General features: G+C 33.8%; 2 protein-coding genes across 5 annotated transcripts; one reads left to right on the top strand and one right to left on the bottom strand.

Annotated features, from left to right (window-relative positions):
* Positions 1–4,876: 4,876 nt before the first annotated feature.
* Positions 4,877–9,030, bottom strand: LOC149743542 (uncharacterized). Of its 2 annotated transcripts, XM_089875197.1 has the most exons (7): positions 8,906–9,030; positions 8,758–8,843; positions 7,984–8,383; positions 7,439–7,543; positions 7,038–7,160; positions 6,549–6,674; positions 4,877–6,172 (listed from the first exon to the last, which is right to left on the bottom strand). In XM_089875197.1, exons 2-7 carry the CDS (start codon positions 8,802–8,804, stop codon positions 6,113–6,115), a joined length of 861 nt encoding a protein of 286 aa, XP_089731323.1. In that variant the 5' UTR covers positions 8,805–8,843; positions 8,906–9,030; the 3' UTR covers positions 4,877–6,112. The 2 variants fall into 2 exon arrangements, with proteins under 2 accessions (XP_089731323.1, XP_089731255.1); XM_089875129.1 differs by lacking the exon at positions 8,906–9,030 and having other exon boundaries at positions 8,758–8,882.
* A 134-nt stretch (positions 9,031–9,164) lies between these two features.
* Positions 9,165–21,561, top strand: LOC149743541 (kelch-like protein 5). 3 transcript variants are annotated; one of them, XM_089872528.1, is made up of 12 exons: positions 9,165–9,444; positions 9,896–10,060; positions 12,775–12,971; positions 13,461–13,517; positions 13,833–13,988; positions 14,290–14,467; positions 16,122–16,133; positions 16,606–16,830; positions 17,469–17,631; positions 18,946–19,158; positions 19,447–19,559; positions 20,116–21,561. In XM_089872528.1, the coding sequence occupies exons 1-12, from the start codon at positions 9,339–9,341 to the stop codon at positions 20,235–20,237; spliced, it is 1,707 nt and encodes a 568-aa protein (XP_089728654.1). In that variant the 5' UTR covers positions 9,165–9,338; the 3' UTR covers positions 20,238–21,561. The 3 variants fall into 3 exon arrangements, with proteins under 3 accessions (XP_089728654.1, XP_089728736.1, XP_089728810.1); XM_089872610.1 differs by lacking the exon at positions 16,122–16,133 and having other exon boundaries at positions 9,166–9,444; XM_089872684.1 differs by lacking the exons at positions 9,165–9,444; positions 9,896–10,060 and adding an exon at positions 11,381–11,534.
* Positions 21,562–22,166: the final 605 nt, after the last annotated feature.

Raw genomic sequence — 22,166 nt, 5'->3', positions numbered from 1 at the left:
TTTGCGCACGTTCAATCTAAATGTGGATCCAAGGATAATCTAACTCACACTCCCGGTGGTGGAAAGGTAATTATATTATTTCTATTTCTTTACCTGACTTTGTTTAATAAGTAACATACGACCATACATGGTAACTTGTAAGCGAGCACAAGGTGTGTGAAACGGGAGACCCCATGTTATAACATATGTGGTTGCTTCGCCATGCACAGATAAATAAGTGTCATTTATTCCTTAGTTTTATTGACATCAAATGTCGATATGTAAATAAATTTTGTGTAGATCCGCCTAGCAGCAACAGTTAATAATATATTATATAAACTTTATAGAGTGCTGCAGTATTCCTTACCGAAGGTGATTAAAACTAAATCTTCTTTTCAATTCTTGTTTAGAGTTACCATATGCCAGTTACAAGGCATTATATTTTACAAAAATCCATAAAAAATTCCAAATTAATTTAAACATTCTTGTTATTTCCAGGTTAAAATTGAAGCGAAGAAAATGGATTTAAGTCACGTTCAGTCCAAATGTGGGTCCACCGACAATATTAAGCATGAACCACAAGGAGGAAAGGTAACAACATTATTTATTCTCGTGGGAAATCATTTATTTCTGTGGTTTTGCATTGACTTTTCTACTCTCTGAAGAATTGATAATTTATTTAAATAAAATATATATATATACATTTTTTGCAATTTTTGTAAGTGTATTTTTTATTCTGCCCAAAATACAATGAGACATACTTATTTTGTGGCTCTTTTTGGCCAATTTTGTTGGCCTAATGTCCTGTGTTGGGCATAAGTGTCTTGTTTTATGATGTTTTTCTATTCTATATTGAAATACATATGATATATAGTAAATAGCCATGTAGAAAAGCATGCCAGGGGACCTGGGGTTTAGTAAGAGATTGACCTATCACCCCAACACCCACAAAGTTGTTTTCATTTCAAACCTATCCCATTTTTCAGGTTAAAATTTTCAAACAGCGAAAGTTAAATTTTTCCAACGTTCATTCTCGGATAAGTAGTTTGTCAAACATGAGCCACAGCCCTGGTGGGGGGAAGGTAGCTTTCAACGCAAACCTTGCACTAACCTGCCCATGTTAACTTAAATAATATTTCCGGTGCTCTTGACTACTAACTCAAAAATTGCTAAAAAATAATTTTAACAAAAATAAAATTGTGCAAAACATCTTTAATAAACAAGAATAATTTATACAAAAAAAATACTTTTTTTTCTGAAAATCCTTCGTTTTTGGTGTTCTAAATCATTTTTTTCCTTTAAAAAATATACCATTTCTGGTGCTCTTTTAACTAACTCAAAAAATCAAGTTAGTTTGGTAAACCTTATTAAAAATTAATAAGAGTTGCAAAAAGGTGTAATTGATTATACTGATTATTCTGTTAAAAATAGCAAACATTGGGCTAATGGGATACATTTTGTATCTAATCACAAATTTGGGTTTAGTTTGTGTTAGTCAGTCTGTGTTAAATTAATAGATAATGTTGATAAATTAGATCAGTTTGTAATAATTTCTGTCAGTCTAAAGTGAAAGATTTTCCTTTTAGTAACCACTGGACTAAAGTCAAAGATTTTGCTGTTTCATCACCATTTACTAAAAGTTTTGTAATTCAATCAATCTTTTAATCTAAACTTCAAACTAATCCAACTTTTTAACCAAGAAAACTTTAAGGTTTCAACCTAGATACCTTTAAGAAATAAATTGTTATAACAAAAATTAAAATTTGTCAGAAAATTTGTAAAAATGTATGAATTATCGTTTTAAACACAGTATGGTAATTCACATATTACTCGTCGCAGGTTAAAATATTCTCTAAGAAGCTCGATGTGGCACAAGTGTCATCCAAGGTTGGAAGTAAGGACAACCTCAAGCACACCCCCGGTGGTGGGAATGTAAGTGGGGAGTTTGTATATGAGTTGCAAAGTGTGTTCAATGTAAAGTAGGGAAGAAAATGTGGTCCCAAAATACCTAGGGAACACACTTTTAATTTGAAGGATGAAGAATAAGTAGTCTTGAATAGTTAATAACTTTTAACAACAGAAGTGGTTATTACATTCATATATAATGAAAACACTTCAAAAACTTCGTTAAAATTTATTTTTTTTGTAACGTACACAGCAATATCAATAAAGTGTTGAAACTAAACTTTAGAATATAATTAACTTTTATACCAGAAAAGCCAAAAACATTATATTGCAATATGCCTGGTAGCAGAAGTAATAGAATTTGGAAATTTTGATAGAAAATGTCTTTGTCATTGTCGTTACCCACTTACCTATTAGTGGGCGACATTGTGTTAAATAAAAATATTCGCCACAGACAAAGATAATTCATGAAAAGGTTGACGTCTCAGATGTTCAACCAAAAGTTGGCAGTAGAGAGTTCATTGACCACCAGCCACTAGGAGGCGATGTAGGTCATGCATGGGTAGTCGCACAGCTGTCGCACAAATTTGATAAAAAATTCACATTTTTAATGAGTGGAACAATAAAATTATTTTGTCACACAAATGTGGCATAAATTTGATAAAAAAATGCTGAAAAAGGTCACTTTTACAAATTATCTATTTGCACAATGAAAAATCACTTGTAGTCACACAAATTATGTGTTAGCATGTCGCAAAAAATCACTTTGTCGACCAATTCAACTGTTTTAGTTTGTTCCACAAATTTTGACTGCTTTTAAAATTTGACAAAAAAAAAACTTTTTCAAATTAATTATTTGTACAAATGAAAAATCACTTTTAGAATGAAATCAGTAAAGTCACTTTCACAGAGAAAAATTACAACAAAAAATAACTTTTACAAATTGTAAAATATTCCTTCCACATGCAGAAGTAGCGTATCACACATGGTTAGTGAATTTTACCACAAAAAAATCACTTTTAGAACAAAAAAACAATTTTTATTATTAAACCTCTTGTTTTTGTTTATTGCACAAATTTGACCAAAATCACTATAACAAAAATGGACAGAAAAATCACTTTGCTGCCCAAAATTTGCCAAAAATCACTTGTGTTTGCAATCATATCTGTTCTTTCCACACATTTTAAGATGCGTTTCCTTCTCATAAACCAAAACAACATTTTAATTGTCGGCAAAAACTGTATTTTCAATCATTGTTATATTGACTTTGTTCTATTTAGGTAAAGATTAAATTTTAGAGCAAATTTAACGAAAAATCACATCAAAAATAATTGATTATCATGACATGTCACTTGTGTTTGCAACAAGTTCTTTCTACTTGTTGTGTTTTCAATCATGGTTTTACTGACTTTATTTACAGGTAAAGATTAGAAGCAAGAATCTTGACCTAAGTAATGTTGGGTCTAAATGTGGATCTTTGGATAATGCAAAACATAAACCAGGTAATGATGGCTTGGGGTCATGGTTAATTGATGGAAATTGGGCTAAAATATTTATGTACATGGTACAAGAAGATTTAGTTTCTACATGGTTCATGCAAAAATATTTTGTTCAAATAATGGCAAGAGTTGGTGTATTTAAAAATGCTGCTTATTTCCTTTCTCTTCGTTGTTTCAATATATTGTGATCTTCACTATCTTTTTCCAAGAGATAAATAAAGTTTATGTTAAATAACAAACCCTTCCCATGCAGGTGGTGGCAATGTTCAAATATTTGATGAAAAACTTGACTTTAAAGAAACAGCCAAACCAAAGGTGAGTAGGTGGTATATATATTATTTGTATAGTTTGGACTCTGGACTTAGTAAAACAAATCTTTAAAAACAAACTGAACTGCTTCGTATAATATAAACAGCCATCATCCCAAAGTATTCTAAAAGATTCTAAAAAATCTAGCATGGGCATAACGTAACAATCCGTTTCTAACACTCAACCAAAACGAATGATCAAGCTAAGAAACACCAGATGTTATTTGCCGTTACCTGAACTTGTCTACCAACATATTCTTTGCCAAAAAAGTAATATAAGCAATCGTGTTATACAATTACTTTCTTTCAGGTTCCTTTCTCGGAGAATGCAAACCACACACCAGGTGGAGGAAACATAGAAATCTTAAACGAACCGCTTAAATTTCGTGACAAAGCTTCGTCGAGAACTGACAGTGGAGTCAACATGTCAGCTACATGTGAGAGGGTTTATTAGTATGTGGTGGTTATGTGGGAATGATTGTTACTTGTTTATCGAGGAGGGGAGGCAATGACAGTCATCATACCGCGAGTGTGTTCTGTTTCATACACCTCAAGCCCTCTAATGAGTTACTCTAATCAAGTATCAAACTTCTTTATACTTGCGTGCTTCTTTATACTTAAACGAAAGTCGTTATAACACAGGTGTTCTGTTTCATACACCTTGTGCCGCTTACAAGTTTATGTATGTTACTTTGTGGGTGATGTTTTTATGTATGGCTGATAATTTGGACAACCCATTAGTGACCACTGGGTTGGAGCAATTGTTGTTAACTGACTTGCCCAAGGACACATACGCCAACAATGGTAGTAAAGCAGCATTAATCCCTAAACCCAATATCCTCTAACTGTCACTTACCTAATTCTGTCAAACCAAAGCAAAATAATTCACAAATTACTAAAAAGATGACAAAGAACTTTTTTCAGCATCTGAATCCTGACTTGAATGCAAGACAACTCTATGATGCAACAATCGCACTTTGGTGACGTAACAATGAACTCTGTTAATCCACAATACTACGTAGCAACGTCAATGTTGTAAATATGTTTTTTACTTTCCTAGATATTTGTATTTTACCAGCCAACATGGTATGTAGCGTTTTATATTTTTAAGCACATATCTTACCATTTATTTTACCAAAAAAATCAAAATCAAATGTACAGGGTATTGGTACACAACTTTTGTGGTGCGTTAGTAACAGTACAATATTTTAACTGTATACATGATTAGATTTCTACTGCTTTTTAATGTACAACCAAATTCTACCACTTTTCGGTAATTTAGCAATTTTCTTACGTAACTTAACCTACAACACTGTTTAATCAAAACCTAAGAAAAATGAATTGAGTATTGCAACCTACTTTAGTATTCAAATCAATTAAAATTCTAAACAAATGTAAATCTAAACTTAAAAGAACAATATTTTGTACTAAATTTTTATTAAACCTCCAACAGTCAAAAATTCTGTAAATAGTTTTAAAACAATCAACTATGTACATATGTAATGGACACTACCGTTCAGGTACTTTTATTTTACCTGTGGCTGCTTTCATTTTAACAACTGTTTTATAACAGCTGTAAAGAATTTCATTTTTGGGTCCTTGTTTTTTACCTTTATTGTCAAAAATGTTTTTCTAAAAAGTTACTTTGTCCCAAATATCAACATGTTTTGCACCGATGTTTGAGATTAGTATAGCTGCTTATGATGTCATAATGTCCAGTCTTCTTGAACAATGTAACATAGCAGGTTTGGGTGTTAATTTGCGAATATAAACTGCTCATTTTTACTGACAATAAACTGTGAATGTATTCGTGTAAAAATACTTGCTTGATTCTTGAATAGCAGTCGTGTATTGGTCAAAAACATACAATAGATTATGCCCATAAAGATTATAAAAGTCACGAAGGTCTTTAAAACACTGGTGTTTACTTTTATACACCTTGTGCTCGCTTGTAAGTTACCACCTATGTAACTTTTTGGTGATTATTTTTTGTTATTTTGGTAGATAGACTTTTATTAATAAGATGTTAACTATTTTGACTTATATTCACACAAAGATTGCACTTAGTTTGTTTAATATAAGATTTTTATTAGGATTGCTTATAAAGAACTAGTGATTGCCCAAAGCCAGTATCAAACTGATTCAGTTAAAGAACTTAACATTAGTAAAGGTTATGCAGATTGTGGCAGTCATTAAATCAAGTTATACTCACGTATCAAATACTATTACTGCAAAGAAACAGGCAAGCAGTAAGATTCAGCATTAATCAGGAAATATGATAAGGTGTTACAGCAGTAATGTGTGTGATTGTTTTAAATACAAAATAAAAATGAAATAGAAAGTTATGTTTGATGTGGTAACTGCATGGTATGATTGCTTCTTTGAATAAAAGTTGGTTTAAAAACGATAAAATGTTTTCGCTTAGCATCTCCAAGACTTGGGGCTTTCTTCTATGGATATTGGAGATGTTTTGTGGACGGCCTGTTTGGAAATGGTGGGTGATTGTGTGTAGGTATTATAGGCGCCACACCTGGGGTGGCAGGGTGGGCAGACATACCCCTTGAGTTACTGCACTGCATTAATTAGTCAACATTATTTCACAAGATTGTGCGTTTAACTATCCCTGCCTCCCCTGTTTTTATAAAAGATTGGTGCCCATGGAGATTGCATTTGAACACTCTATTATTTAGTAGTCAGGCAGCACCACTTTCAAACCTTGTAAACCAGAAATTCAGCGGAACACCAAATAAATGCTTAAATGTTTTGTGGACATAACAGTCTATCACAAAGCCTATGGACTTCTGCTGTTAACATGAGTTATACACCTAACTACTTCTAAACATAAAAAGTATCGAACCTCAAACTTTTTCTTTAACGCTCTGGTAAACGCTGGTGTGAGTCCAGTTCCAGTTGATTGGTTTTCATCTTTCTTAACCAATGGTGTGCCACCGGGACTTCGAATAATGTTCGTTTTCTTCAACGACTGCAAGAAATTAAAAGGTTTATGAGGTGAATAACTGTTTAATGGTGGCTACAATCTCGGTAAGTTATATTTAAATGGTTTAGTATTTTAGTATTTTATTGTTATTACTAAAGGAAAAGGTATTTGTGATTATTGTTTATGAAAAATAATACAGGTTTGGTAACTGTGTATTATTTTTATAGGCACCACATGCAGCGGTTTAATTTTTAGTGAAAATTGCTGTCAATTGGTAATATCATACCAAAATACTTTAAAACCAGGTATTTTTATTGATAGAGTTAGAAAGGTAAAAAGTCAATTATAAACGGTTGGGAAACACTTAAGATATAGCAGGAGAACAATTAATGATTTTCTGTAAATCACCTTTGTTAACTTGAGTTTACTTAGTGGCAAAATATTTTTATTTTCATCTGTTTGTTTGGTTCGTCGTTTCAACTTTACATTCTGTAAATCCTGTATTGTTACCAGCTGTACTTTGTTTGATTTCTGTGAATTAAAATAAGTGAGTTTACATATGACTGACAATTTAGACAACCCATAAAGGACCACTAGGTTGGAGCAAATGTTGTTAAGTGATTTTCCTAAGGACACATACACCAACAATGGTGACAGCTTCAAGCCTTGGTGTATAATTTGTTATAGGTCTAATTGCCTACAATAAAACTTTACATATATAATAAAATACTTAGGAACCTTGTATGCGTTATAAAACAAACCCACTGGTCTATCAGTTCACTTCTTTTGAATAAAATTAACATATTTACCTCTCCAGGCTTACTGCCTTCATTCTGTTGGTCGGAAACTTTCTTTAGTTTCAAGTTTTTAATCGCGTCAACAGAAATACCGATTGGTGCAGGCAGAAAGGAACTCTGTTACATTAAATTGAAATACTATTATAATGATGCAACTTTTAAAACAAAAATTTGTATGATATTTGTTAAAATAACACTATACGAATTTGTTTATTTCTTTAAAAGTCATAATAGAAAATATACAATGATTAACAAAAACTGTTATGAAAAGTATCACACCAAATGCGTTGTGTGGCTGTTAAAAACAAACAGTATATAGTACTGCAGTAGTCATAAGTTATATTCTTTTAAATAATTTTTGACTCTTATAATTTAAAACAGTTTGGTTTTAAAACCAAACCAACTTTATTCTACTTGAATAAGAGACTGGCGATGCCATTTAGGCAAAATATATTTCTCTACTACCATTAGTGGTTGGACTTGATTTTTGTTGGTTACGTTTTCGTTACACCAGATCAAACCAACTTTAGTGATTTTAAACTAAAACCATGTTTTACCTTTTGTTTCTGAGGTGCTTGGGCAGATTTCTTGTATTTTGGGAGTGCAGGAATATTGCCTAGGGGAGGTGGTGGTGGTGGGGGTGGAATGGATAGAATGGGGGGAGGTGGGGGAGGGGGTGCTAAAGTAATTGTGGGTGCTTTTGTGTTAGAGAAAAGGGGTGGTGTAGAAGATGAAAACTTCTTTTCCAGTTTTACAATCTTTTTTGAAAGTTTTGCGACAGTGGTTTCGAGTTGTTCAATTCTATTTGTTAATCCTGAGTTGCTTTCAGAATTGTTTATTTTTGGACGGAAAAATAAAATAAGGTATTGTATAAAATTATAAAATATGGAAAGAATAAAAAACTTTCTAGAAGGTTTCTGTTGGGGTGTGTCTTCCAATACAGTGCTGGCAAAAGTTCTGTGGATTTAAAAAGTAAAAAATCAGGTGTTATGTGAAAAACTTTTACGAAAGGTAGGGCATATTATTAAGTTAAAACATAAAAATTATTTAATTAAGCTTAACACATATACAACGAGACTAGAAGGATATAACTATTATATTTTATTTATATTTGTGAAAACGTTTACAAAAGTCAAAAGGTGACACAAAATGTTAATAATGATAAAGTTAGAATAGTTAATTTAACAATTATATCTGTGGTAGAAGAACGCAAAAAACACTGTTAAATATTATTGTTATACATATAAACAATATACAGAAGTTTTAAATATTTAGTAACGCCATTTTAGGAAACTATAGTAAACGATTTAAATAATATAACTCACGCATACCTTCGTTGCTTTTTACCAAGCCTTCGTTGTTGAAATCTACGAGCCATGTTTCGTTTAAGTTTTATTAAATAAATAAATTTACACTATATCATATATATATATATATGTATATATATATATATATATATATATATATATATAATAGTGTATATATATATATATAACACTTTGCAGTAACCGGAAATTACCGATTTTAAATTTCCCGGTCTTTGACGTCACGTATTATGGGTTAAAGGTCAAAACATTGCTATTTTATGTTTTGAAATAAAAATATTTACAATACAGAAAATCGTTGCTTATTGTTTAAAAAGCTATTATTAAATTTAAAAAAATTATTTTATTTGAACTTATAGTGCCAAATGTAAGTATCAACAATGATATTCAATCGTCTCTGATGTCTATGTAGCTGTCAGCTGTCAATCAAATATTCGCAACTAAAGCAAAGAAATAACTCGTTCATGTTGTTTGTTGGTTTTGTGACGATATATTGAAGCAAATAATTATGAAATTGTGTTGTTTATCGCAAAGTTAAACAAGTTTAAACTTGAAGTCAAGAATTCCCGATATTTTGACGCCTGGCAATGGATCTGATTGATCATTCAGTTGAAATCGACCATGCTTCGTCCATGATGAAGAAAATTCATGATCATCTAAAAAGAGAACAACTATGTGACGTCATTATTATAGGTAATAATTTGTAATTGTTTAAATGGCTTAATTATGAATTAAATGTTATTTTTGTTGTATCAAGTCCGGTATATGTCTTAAGTTGTTTGTTGGTTTGGTTTTGTCATACTGTAAAACAGCCACAAAATAATAACAAAACGATATAATCAGAACATACCTTAAAGAAATTAAAATTATTTAATGCACTTCGCCATAGCACAGTTAGAATACTTGATTTGTATTGGTTAAAAGCTCGATGCTGCTAAAATCATTAGCGTTACGGCAATTGTTCCAACCCAGTAGTCAGTTGTGGGCTGTCCAAATTGTAAGCTATACGAAAAAATAACCACCCACAAAGCTACATAAGTCATATCTTGTAAGTGGGCCTGAGTTGTTTGAAACTGAATACCTGTGTTTTAAGGACTGTTGTTGCCTGCCATGTGAGGGTAAATAACTTCATTCATTCATCCAGCTGGATCAAAAAGGATACCAGCTCATCGTCTCGTGTTGTCCTCGGTATCGGAATATTTCCGTGCGATGTTCAACAGTGAGGTGAGAGAGGCCGTTGAGGAAGAAGTCGTGATGTCGGATAACGATCCTGATGCGATGGAGAACTTGATCAAGTATATGTATACAGGTGAGTGGCAACACTGTCAATGTATTTTGAATTATGAAGAAAACTCAAATGACTTTGTTTACTCCAAGTCATATTTGTAAAGCATTAGAAACTCATTGATTAATGTGGGAAGTGCTTTGTATGTTTGTGATGCAATCAAATGGCTAACATATAGTGTAGATTTAGATAACGTACACATGTGAGCACCAACATTTTTATATCCTAAAGAACACTGGGGTAAAATTGTTTAATTTAGTCATTAAACATAGGGAACCTCTTTGATTAATGGGGCAAATGCAATATACTTTGTATGTTTTGGATGAAGAGCGATCGGGAAATGTTTAACATGGGAAATCTACAATGGAAAAAGTTATTACCAAAGTCTGTAAAGTATGGCAGTTCGTGAAGAGATTGCGCTAGTTGCGACATATATTTTTTGCAATGAACACATTCACCCATAAGATACAATTATTTAAAATATGACCACTGCCTAATAGGTACTTTTGCAAGCAATGTTCAGAAACGCTACTTAATTTTGATACAGATTTGTTTTGTTGGGGTGTTTAATTAGTTGGCAAATGCTAGGTTACATTATTAGGTGGAAATTGGTAATTAGAAAGGGTTTGTTTCGTTAGTTAGAAAAAGGCATATGTTTATTTGGTTTATAGTAGGTCTTTAAAAGCACTGCGTGCTTTGAATACCATCCTTTATGAGAGTAAAACTTTTTGAAAAAAAAAAACAAAACAAAATATGAACTTTTTAGATTTTACAACTGTGGCTGTGTTAAGAATGAATAAATTCCCCCCCCCCCTCCACAAAAAAATTAAATCAAGTCTTTCTGTCGCTGGCTGAAATGCCACAGTAGTTATTAGGGCTGTGGTTTCATATTAGTTTTAATAATAAATATACCCCTCCCCCCATTATAATCAAGTTTGTACACAGCCAGCTGAAATACCACAATGGTTATTAAGGTTTCACATCAGTTGTAATATATAGGTATATACCTCACTTCATAATAATTGAATTATGTGTTTGCTTGCGCCATTGGTTTCACACCTTTATTTGTTCAATTGTATTTGTCCATTGGGTATAATGGTGATTGGTGATATGGTTTCGAAGAAATTAGTTGGTTATTTATAGATGTATGTGTGTGTGTCTCTCATTCACCATATGCGAACATTTGATTTTAATTGATCATTAATTATTCATTTACTATCACTGCACTGTTTTAGCAGCTGTCAAAAAATCAATAGTAAGTGCAGCAGTTAGTCATTTAAAATAGCATTTTCAGTGATAGGTTTAAAAGCTTATGTTTGGTGTAAAGATTTTTATATATGCACAAGGCAGATATTTAAGCTAAGTATAAAGTGCTTAAGTTAAGTGGGTACATTTCAATTTATAATTCATGTGGGAATTACACAGGACTCATTTAAAAGCATTTATTAGCGAGAGTTTTATGAGGTTTCTATAATTCATTGTGTGACATTATAACAAGGTAATCTTAATTGGCAATTGTTGTTTTTTGATTTACTCATAACATATATAATTATTTTATTATCTGATCTAAGTCCATTAACATAACATTCGCACAATTTTTTAAATACAACTTGATGGTAATTAAGTGCCATACCAGTATAGGGAATTTGAATAAAACTTTTTAAATTTCTTACTCAACAATATAGTAGGGTGAGGAAGATTTTTCGTCCTATTTGGTAGTAAACAAAGAACATTCAAAGAATATTAAAACCGTATCCTCACGACTCTCATAGACCGTTGTTAATTGTTAATACATGATCAGAATATTTGGGTTTTATGTGCTAAAGGTCCCGTCTCTTCCCACCCTGTTATATAGTAACTGTTTATTCAATAGGGTTCTTTACTCATACTATATACATAATGTTGCCAGTTGCCACCAGATGTATTATAAGTGTAAAAGGGATTGTTTGGCACTTGTGTTTGTTACACATGTCTTTGGACAAGACACTTAACGCTAATGGCATATCCTGATTATGTCTCCCTGTATGGCAGACCAAAATGCCAGTCCTTAAAGATTACAAGAGAAACCCAAAATTGCCGGAAGATCTATTTAACACTTAGAAAGTTACAGTCACTAATCAAGCGGTCCCCAAACTGGGGTCCTTAAAGCAGTTTCACAGAGTCCACAAAGTACAGCAATGATTATGATTTAATGAAAAAGTTTTCATTCATTTTTGTGGTTTTTGAATGAATGAATGTAAGAATGAATAAATGTAACTTACTTTATCCTCGCGTGGCCGGAAAACGACAGTCGTTATCACACGGGTTTAACACCTCGTGCCAGCTTACGAATTACCATGTATGTTACTTTGTGGGTGATTATTTCTTTGGGATTTTTTCATTTTTTTATGTATGGCTGATAATTTGGACAACCCATTAGTGACCACTGGGTTGGAGCAATTGTCGTTAAATGTCTTGCCCAAAGACACATACGCCCACAATGATAGCAGCGACAGGTCTTGAACCCATTACCTAATGGTTACAGGCAGGTGCCCTAACCACTACGCCACGGCGCCGGACAATTTTTGCATTTTTCCAAAGTATACTTTGATTTTTATAAGGTTGTGAATTATCAACATAATGGGCAATGTCAAAGGGTCCACCAGGCAAACTTTTTACAAAAGTTTGGGAACTGCTGTACTAATCGTTTGTTAATAATTGGAATTTTATTTCTTAATTAATTTCCATCTAAACAACAGGAAAGTTGGAGTTAAAGGAGGATAATGTAGAGAGGACGTTATCAACAGCTAACATGCTTAGGTTGGACGCTGTGGTTGAATCTGGATGTTGCTTCCTTAAACAACAACTCCACCCATCCAACTGCCTTGGTATTCGATCATTCGCTGACATGCAGTCATGTAGAGGGTTGTATGAGGAAGCACATCAGTACACCATGGTATGTGTGAATGTGTCGGTGGAATGTTCAAATTATGGAAATATTCTGGTTGTGATTGTGAGGCCTCATGGTACACCTGTGTCGGCTGTATGTTTGTTATTTGTGTATTGGTATGTGAGTATAGCTTGTTGGAAAGTCTTGTAAATATATTATGGTATGTGAAGGTTTTATTTTTTGGATATAATCTGGTGTGGTTACTAATCCTAATGGTATGTTAGTTGTTCGTGGAACTCTTAGTTTTAAAGGAGAGTCTTGTACTCATGTACATCCTTTAACAAATGCTGCAAATCTGTACTGTACAAAAGTTTAAATAGGTTGTGATATTGAGAATTGAGATGCCTTTGAACTAGATCGTTTGTTTTGCGAATTCAAGACATTTGCTAATATGTAACCCATAGTAAATTATACCGTATTATGTTCATTTCTAAATCTGTATTTTTCTTAGCTAAGTTTACTATTACTAATAATACTAAACGCTTTATTTGACAGGAACATTTCACTGAAGTTATTCGTAACCAGGAATTCTTGATGCTGCCGTTACCACAAGTGAGTTTTGTTTTAATATGAATCACACCTAACGGGTGCTTGGTTTGTAACTGGTATAAACTGGTTGGTGACATGAATATATAATGTATTGCTTTAGGCATGTTTTAAGCTTATTATTGCTTGTTAAAAAGGTCTAATACCCCCTACTTAACTGTAACCTTACCACAATGCATTCCAGGTTAACAAGTTGTTTAGTTAGTGCATATTAATAATGCTTTTCCAGTTTTTTTGCAAATTGTTTTTTTTTGTGCAAATTAAAATTTCACCTATTTCCCCAACACTGTTATACATTGAAGTGACCAGGATGCGTTTCAGGTATGCGAGTTATTCGGCAGCGATGAGGTGAATGTAACAAGTGAGATCAATATGTTTGAAGCTGTGTTGCTATGGGTGAAACATGATGTGGGGGAAAGGAAAAAGTTGATGGCAGAACTACTAACAAGAGTGAGGCTTACACACATGCCTAAGGAGGTGGGTTAATAGTGCTGTGTCACCCTGTGTGTATATGTGTATGTAGTGGCAAAGTCAGGGTGAAGGAATTTTAGAGGCCACAGACTCACAGCTTCCCTTTAAAAGGCAAAACATTAAAGAAATTGTCAAAAATGTTGTAAGAATCTGGTGTTGCAAAAATGTAATAGATGAAACCCAACCAATTGTATAATAAAAGAATAAAAAAGATATACATTTCGCTTAAATGGCATTGTTTGTCTCTTATTTGATTTATTGCAGTCAACAAATAATATTACAAATTTATATGATCTTTGTGTCACAGTACGTCGCTGATGTGGTTCAATCGAACCCGTTCATCCGTGACAACCTCGACTGCGAGCATCAGGTCATTGAAGCTTTGATCCATCACTTGTTACCTGAGAGACGACCTTGTCCTGTTCGGCCGAGGAAATCAACAACTGGCCATCTGTTTGCTATCGGTGGAATGGATACTTCCAAAGGTGGGTTGGTATAATTGGGTGGGATTTTTAGTTTATAGGAAACATTGAAATTTAGGTTGTGAGATGATGGTTTTAATTGATATTCTCGCTATGCAATAATGAATTTTTATATACCATAGTGATAAGTGTAAAAGATATCTTCATGTGGGCAGGCATGTAAAAAATAAAAATCCGGCCGATACCAGTTTGCATTTATATTTTTCCGGCAGTTTTTCCGGCGCGTGTGTTCTGACGTCAAATTTTGCATCTCTATCTATAGCCCCGCGTTCGTGTGCCGCTTTCACCATGTACGAGGCTTTTGGATATAAGCCTTATGGTTTCTCCCGCGGTCCTTCGTAGCGTAGGAATTTAATTAAAAATGTGTCAATCATGTTTCGTCTTTTCCCGATCAAAGTCTGTTTTCCGCGACGATTTCCACGTGTAACACACGCGTAAGTGTCACAGGACTAAACATTTAGCCGTAAAATTAAAGTTTTGCTACTGAGCTTTTCTAATAAATACGGTATAGTGTCATTTATACTACGCGCGACAAACTTTGTCCGGTCAACATTGAAATTAATAACAGACGCTAGTTTCAGCAAGGAATACTTTACTAGGATTGCTACTTTAATAAAACTATAAAACTAATCGGCGATTACCAACTACAGTTTAAAAAACTCACATGTTTCTACCTACAACGAATTTTCTTTGTAATAATAATTACCGGGAATTTAATAGTGCTTTAAGATTGTCTGTGTTTTATATTCCGTAACACGAGTTGAAATATTTGTTCGTCTTGTTACGTATTACATTAGTCACAATCCCTATTATGGCGCAATCAAATACCGCAAGTGCATTACGACATAGCTAGTAATGTTACGTCACAATTGCCATAGTCTCCGCATAAATGCCGGATTTATGATAATATAAAGCTGTTTGTTACGTCAGAACTGCACGAATAGGTAACTTACGCATACGTTAACACAAAACAAAATGTTACGCAGCCGGCGAAGTAAATAAATTCCGGATTCCCACGCCGGCCGTTTTTTTTGCCGGCAGTTTTAAAAAAATCCGGCCGATGCCGGCGGCATCGAAAATAGGCACTTTTTACACCGCTGCATGTGGGCTTTTATAATGGGGTTTGGTAATGTTTAGGTTGAAGCTGGATTGGGTGTATATGATGTTCTTGCGGTACAAGTTACATGTGTTTAGTGTGATATAGATCTTTTGGCAATTGTTTTTTTTAATCTATTATTTGTGGTCAATCACACGAACACAAACAATTTCCAGAAGATCTCTTTCACATTTATATTACACCTGGCGGCATTAACAGCATTTTCATATTTAAAAAGCCCAATGATACATAAGATGTAGAAGAAATGGGAATTTCGGTTAATTAAATAATGTTTAATAACGTACGTAATTGTAAAGAATAGATTGCCAAGTGTCTAGAATTGCTGAAAAATTCCAATTAGGCTGGTTGCAATGTTTTGAAATAAATTTGTATGTGGACACGACAAGCACACATCAAATAAATTAAAAAATGCTTTTGTATTACTTCATGTCCTTTAAAATTCTTTCTGTCTTTTTCTATAAAAACAACAACAACAAATACATTGCCTTTTTCCTTTCTCACTCTTCTTTTCCTTTTTTCTCTTGGCTTCTCTCACACCAGCTGGATTTTCATGTAAGTAACTTTGTCTGCATGAGCAAAATGTTGCTTGCTTGCCAGTGTTGCACAAACCATGTGTTTAACTTGTCTTGGACTAACCTTCTGCAAGTGCCTGTTGTTATGTGTGGCAACACTGTAAAATAAGTGTGTATTTTGTGATATTGAACTTTTGTATAAGCTTGTTATTGAGTGAAAGCCCTCAGATTTTGAGCTAAAGTTGTTGACTTGTAAATGCATCTCAACCTAAATTGGACAGTGTGTGTATGTACACATGTATATTATGATGATTCTCTATTCATGAAAGGTGCGACATTAACCATAACCCACAAAATTGTAAGGGAACTTTGTAGCCTAAAACTAAAATTCAATATACCAGATTTCAATTAAATTATTATACAATTGCTTGGACTTGATTTTTGTCTGTTACGTTTCGTGGCAGCAGATCCTTTCATACGGTATATGATATCTTTATTCTTTTCACTTGAAGGTGCGGTCAGCATTGAACAATACGATGCACGAATTGACCAGTGGTCCCAAGTGGCGAACATGACGGGCCGTCGGCTCCAGTTTGGCGTCGCCGTGCTTGATGACAAGTTGTTTGTTGTTGGGGGGAGGGATGGACTCAAAACCCTCAACTCTGTGGAGTGTTTCAACACGAGAACCAAGACATGGAGTGTCATGCCACCTGTCGCGACACATAGACACGGTTTAGGTTAGTATTGTTACAACTCCATTGCACTAAAATGGCAACCTCTAATAAAAAGCTTCTCAACCTTTTTTAACTTACCCACTGTAAGAAGTTAATAATAATGCCTATGTTGCTTTATAATTTTTTTAAATAAATCTGTAAATTTAATATCTGGAACTCCTGGGTGTGTTAGGCAATCTGTCAATTCTGGACTAGATTCCAGGTTTCATAGGTCGCAAAGTTGTTGGACCTTACCCATGTTATAGTTATATAAGAATAGTGGGGATATGGCAGAAGTGTTTATGTAAGTCATTAGCAATGTATCACACACTACACTAATGAATGTAACTTTATCCTCGCGTCGGCGGAATCACACGGGTTTGACACCTCGTGTCAGCTTACGAGTTGCCATGTATGTTACTTTGTGGGTGATTACTTTTTGGGGGAATTTTTTCATTTTATGTATGGCTGATAATTTGTACAACCCATTAGTGACCACTGGGTTGGAGCAATTGCCGTTAAGTGTCTTGCTTAAGGACAGACATACCCACAATGGTAGCAGCCTTGATCCTCGAACCCATTACCTCTGGGTTACAGACAGGCTCGCTAACCACTATGCCACAGCGCGGACGAAATAGTATGTAACAATACACCACCCGCAGGTGTAGCTGTCCTCAATGGCCCCATGTATGCTGTAGGCGGCCATGATGGTTGGAGTTATCTTAACACAGTGGAAAGATGGGACCCTCAAGCTCGTGCATGGAATTATGTGGCTCCCATGTCGGTTGCTCGAAGCACAGTTGGTGTGGCTGTCCTACATGATAAGTAAGAAATTCATATATTGGCATGTCGTATCAATCCAAAGCCTAATTTATTAAAATAAGACGAGAAATTAGTAGTGGAAAGAAAACTCTAATTACAATAGGTAGGATATTCTTAATGTGTATATTGCTAGGTTTATATCTATTTTTTGAAACAATCAATGTCCAATTTGAAACTAAAAAGATAAGTTAAAGTTGTTATATTAGAAAGTCTGGAAATTTGTGTTTAAATTGGTATAATTGGCATGTATTTGTATATGTTTAATTTTTTAAAACAAGCAATGACAAATTATAAACTAAAAAAAGAAAATAAAAATTGAAATGTTTAAAAACTAGGAAATTAGGTGTTGTATTTTTTAGGTGTTGTAAAAGATAAAGTCTGGCATATAATACTAATATTGCCAAATATCTGTTTTAATTTAGTTTCACATTGAAGGTTATCTTTGGTTATAGAACAGACATTAGTTTTTATTATGTTTTAAAATAATCTACACCTAAAACTTCACTCTTCAGTCTATTCTTATATCTACACCATCTTCAGACTGTGTTATTTACTTATTTTTTTTATCATTGTAAAGATGGCAGATTGTCTCATATCCTTAACTTTATCAGGAAGTACTTAAGTTGTGTAAATGTTCCTCTGGTCTGTAGCTTGTCTCAACTCATGGTTTTGTGTTAACAATGTGATAACATTTAAGTAAGAGACTGTTAATGTCATTTAGGCAAAATCTATGTCTCTTATATTATACAGTTTGTTGGACTTTTTGTGTTGTTTTTTGATAAGGGTTAGATTTAAGAAATTGCCTTTATTTTGTATAATCAATATGATAACATATGTACATTGCCCACACATTCATTAATGCGCAAATATGATGTACTTTAGCTCTGTTTGCTTGTATATACACTTAACAGTAGCAAGGTAAAAGCTCTTGTATGTGTGAAGTGCTTGGTGTTGGGGTGTCAAACCCTGATAAAATTGTGACAAATGGCAGAAGAAGCGTTTGTACAAATTAACCACTTTTTATACCAGATGCAAAAAATACTATTTTACATTTTGCCTGGTAGCAAAAATAACAGAACATTTGTAAGTCATCCCTATTTCAAAAATTGTGCAAAACTTAGGCACTTATATTTACACTGATGTTTTACACTGTTGTGCAAAAATAAAGGAAATCGCTTTTAAATGTTAGGATAGCAACACAGACACAACTAAGGGCATTTAAACACTGAGAGTACATTGTTTTGACCAAACTGTTGTGAAAAACACATTATTGTGACATAGAACTCCCAATGTTATTTAAACACTGTTGTATTACAGGTTGTATGCAGTTGGTGGGAGAGATGGAAGCTCTTGCCTTCGTTCTGTTGAGTGTTTCGACCCCCATACCAATAAGTGGACCAACTGTGCCCCTATGTCTAAGAGGAGGGGTGGGGTCGGCGTTGGGGTTTGTGGGGCTCACCTGTATGCCATCGGGGGTCACGATGCACCTGCTAGTAACCAGATGTCGAAGTTATCGGAAACCGTTGAAAGGTGGGGAAGTGTTTTATTAACTCAGTGTTTTTTATTCTCATATTACAGCAAGAGAATTATTCATCCTAAATTAATGTAATAATGCGTCAAGTCGGACCTAAATGCCAGCATCTTAATAAGGGCCATCGCTCATAAAATACAATAGAACTCAATGCTTTCCCTTCTTATTTTGCAGCAATCAAATATAGTAAGCAAATATTATTATCATTATTTAAAAAAGCATATATTAACAGAGAAAATTTAAGAACCCAAGTTTTTGGTTAAATCATAAATCTTATTATTTTCCAGGTATGATCCAAAGACGGACCAGTGGTCAACTGTAGCACCCATGAGCGTACCACGTGATGCTGTTGGTATATGTATGGTTGGTGGGAGGTTATATGCATGTGGGGGATATGATGGTAGGTTGAGGTTGAGGTTGTTGTTGTTTTGTATTCATAACTAGAAGATACTAGGTTCAAAGCTCGATGCTGCTACCATTGTGGTTCTTGCCAGGTGTGAATCGAAACAAAAAATATATCTCACTAATTTACTGGTTTAGAGTCTGGTGTAAATACTGTTCCATCACTTTGGCAAGACTCTTCCCGGCAATTGCTTAAACCCAGTGGTTGCTAATTAGTTGCTAAATTGTCAACATTACAAAAACATAATGACCAACCAAGTTACATAAGCGGGCATGAGATGCATGGAACAGAACACCCATTATATAACTAAGAAACAGAACACCCCTGTTAGAAATTTTCCTACCACAATAAAACAAATAATTACGAACTAATCATCATTTACATATGTTACCATACATGCTATATATTTAAAGATATAAATAAAGATGTTCTGTAATGATAAATAGTTCCCCTGTGTTTTTTCCCTATACATGCTATTCATTGAAAGATGTGAATAACGATGTTATGTCATGTAATGTACTAAATAATTACTCTGTATTTTCTCCCCATATAGGCCAGTCATACCTTGCCACATGTGAAGCATACGACCCACAGTTGAACGAGTGGCGTAACATCGCGTCCCTCAACACAGGAAGGGCAGGCACAGTGGTTGTGCACGTTCGCCATCTGCATTGAGATGTTCCAATTACACCAAAGAGATGTCGAGTGTCTTAACGCCAAAGACGTGGTTTCCACATTGTTAATTCAATGGGTCCCATTGGTTTAGCTGAAGTGTGACTTTTTTACGTCACAACAGCTCGTCCTAAGCGTGATTTTACATTGTTACGTCATAGTGGTTTATTTAAAACGTGACAAACTCTCTTAACCTTTGAAATATAAAGTTTTACCTACTGTTTACGAACAATTTCAATTATGTGCAAAAAACATGGTTTTTCGGGTCATTTTTAATATTTACATTACAGCACCCCACATGTAAAATACGATTTTTATCTAAAACATTATAATTTTTAAACAGAAACTTTTAAAATAATATGGCTGGTATGTTCTTTTAAAATTAGCCAGAAAATCTGTGTTTTATGCAAATAATTGAAGTTGTTTGTATGGGATCACTATCATAATCTTTGTATGATACTTGTGACAGCTATTTCATTCTCTAACATAATAGCTGAGTTTCCTTCATTATAATAAAACCAGGAAATACTAAGCGGCTGCATCTGTCCAAAGTGTCCGTTATTTTATTCGTTCACTTCCTGCTTTGGACACCCCAGACTTGTTGTCTGTTTTAATCCTTTATGGCTCTGATTCTTAACTTATAACAAGCCACTTCTGTTACATGGAAAATCCTTAAACAAAACAGTTTAACAGTAAATGAAATATAATCTTTTTGTCAGCTGCACTCAAATTTTAATATGTGATTTAAGGTAAAATGGCACACTAGTAGAAATTGTAAGAACCATTGGTTTAATGCATTTTTCTAATACTTTGTCACTTTAAAACTTTATAAACCTAACTTTTAAGCAGCCATCATAAACTTAATGGTAATCACCTTGATAATGGTAGCAATAATATTTTACACTGTGTTTATATTCCAAACATAACTTTTCATTTGTTTTTATGCGGTTTCATATGACTTAATCATCATGCAAAGATATTTCTTTTATACATCATTCGTGGCATTTACAGTATGTACATTGGCACTTTATTATATTGTGTCTAATGTAGTAGAGTGGATAAAGATGGGACACATTTAGCACTTAATATCCAAATATCCCGATCGCGTTTTAAACAAATAAAAACGGTCTATGGGGGTTGTAGAAAAACAGTTTTATAATTCTTTGAATGTTCTTTTTTATTGCCAAATGGCATGAGAAAATAGAATGAAAGTGTGTCCCATCTTTCCCACCCTGCTATATGTTTGTTTTAATGGTGCAACAGAAACACGCAACGAATTATTAAATGCAAATACTATTCACCAATAAAGTACCAAATGTTAACATTATATCACGATGTATTAAATATCACGAAGTTACCACACACTGCCGTTTTAGCTCAGTTTCGTTTTAATTTAAAGCAGTTATAATCTTATCCCCTTAAAACAATGGTACAACCACATAACGCACATGGCAGGAAACTGATTGCTTAGCCAGCTTCCGTGTTAAGGCTTTAGCGTATGGCGTATAGCAGTTACTAATCTATGGAAGGCGACACGTCGTTCATTTTAACTCTGGCATGGTAGAGTGTCTTAGGCATTTGGTAGGAAATAATGTCTTTGTAACAAATGTGCTAAGTTAGGAGTAAATTCGTGTGCTAATAAGCTTTTGTATGCGAGGTACGCTTTTTAACTAAAAGTTTGTGACTTAATTTATATACGCATGTCGCATCATAAGTAGGGTCGTTTTGTGGTGTATTCGTTTTAATCAATATAAACTTTGTTACATTGTTTAAACGATACATAGGATCAGATAAGATTACCTAACGGAACTATATACTTGATGATTAAATTGAGAGATATGCATGAATGTTTGCATTGGCACGTAACGTCTTGATTACCAGACTGAAAACCACTAGTACGTCACGAAAGTCGTGACAAATGTTAATTTTTAT

Source organism: Ciona robusta, chromosome 1, assembly GCF_009617815.1.
Source record: "Ciona robusta chromosome 1, ASM961781v2".
NCBI lineage: Eukaryota > Metazoa > Chordata > Ascidiacea > Phlebobranchia > Cionidae > Ciona > Ciona robusta.
This window is presented reverse-complemented; position numbering and strand designations above follow the sequence as displayed.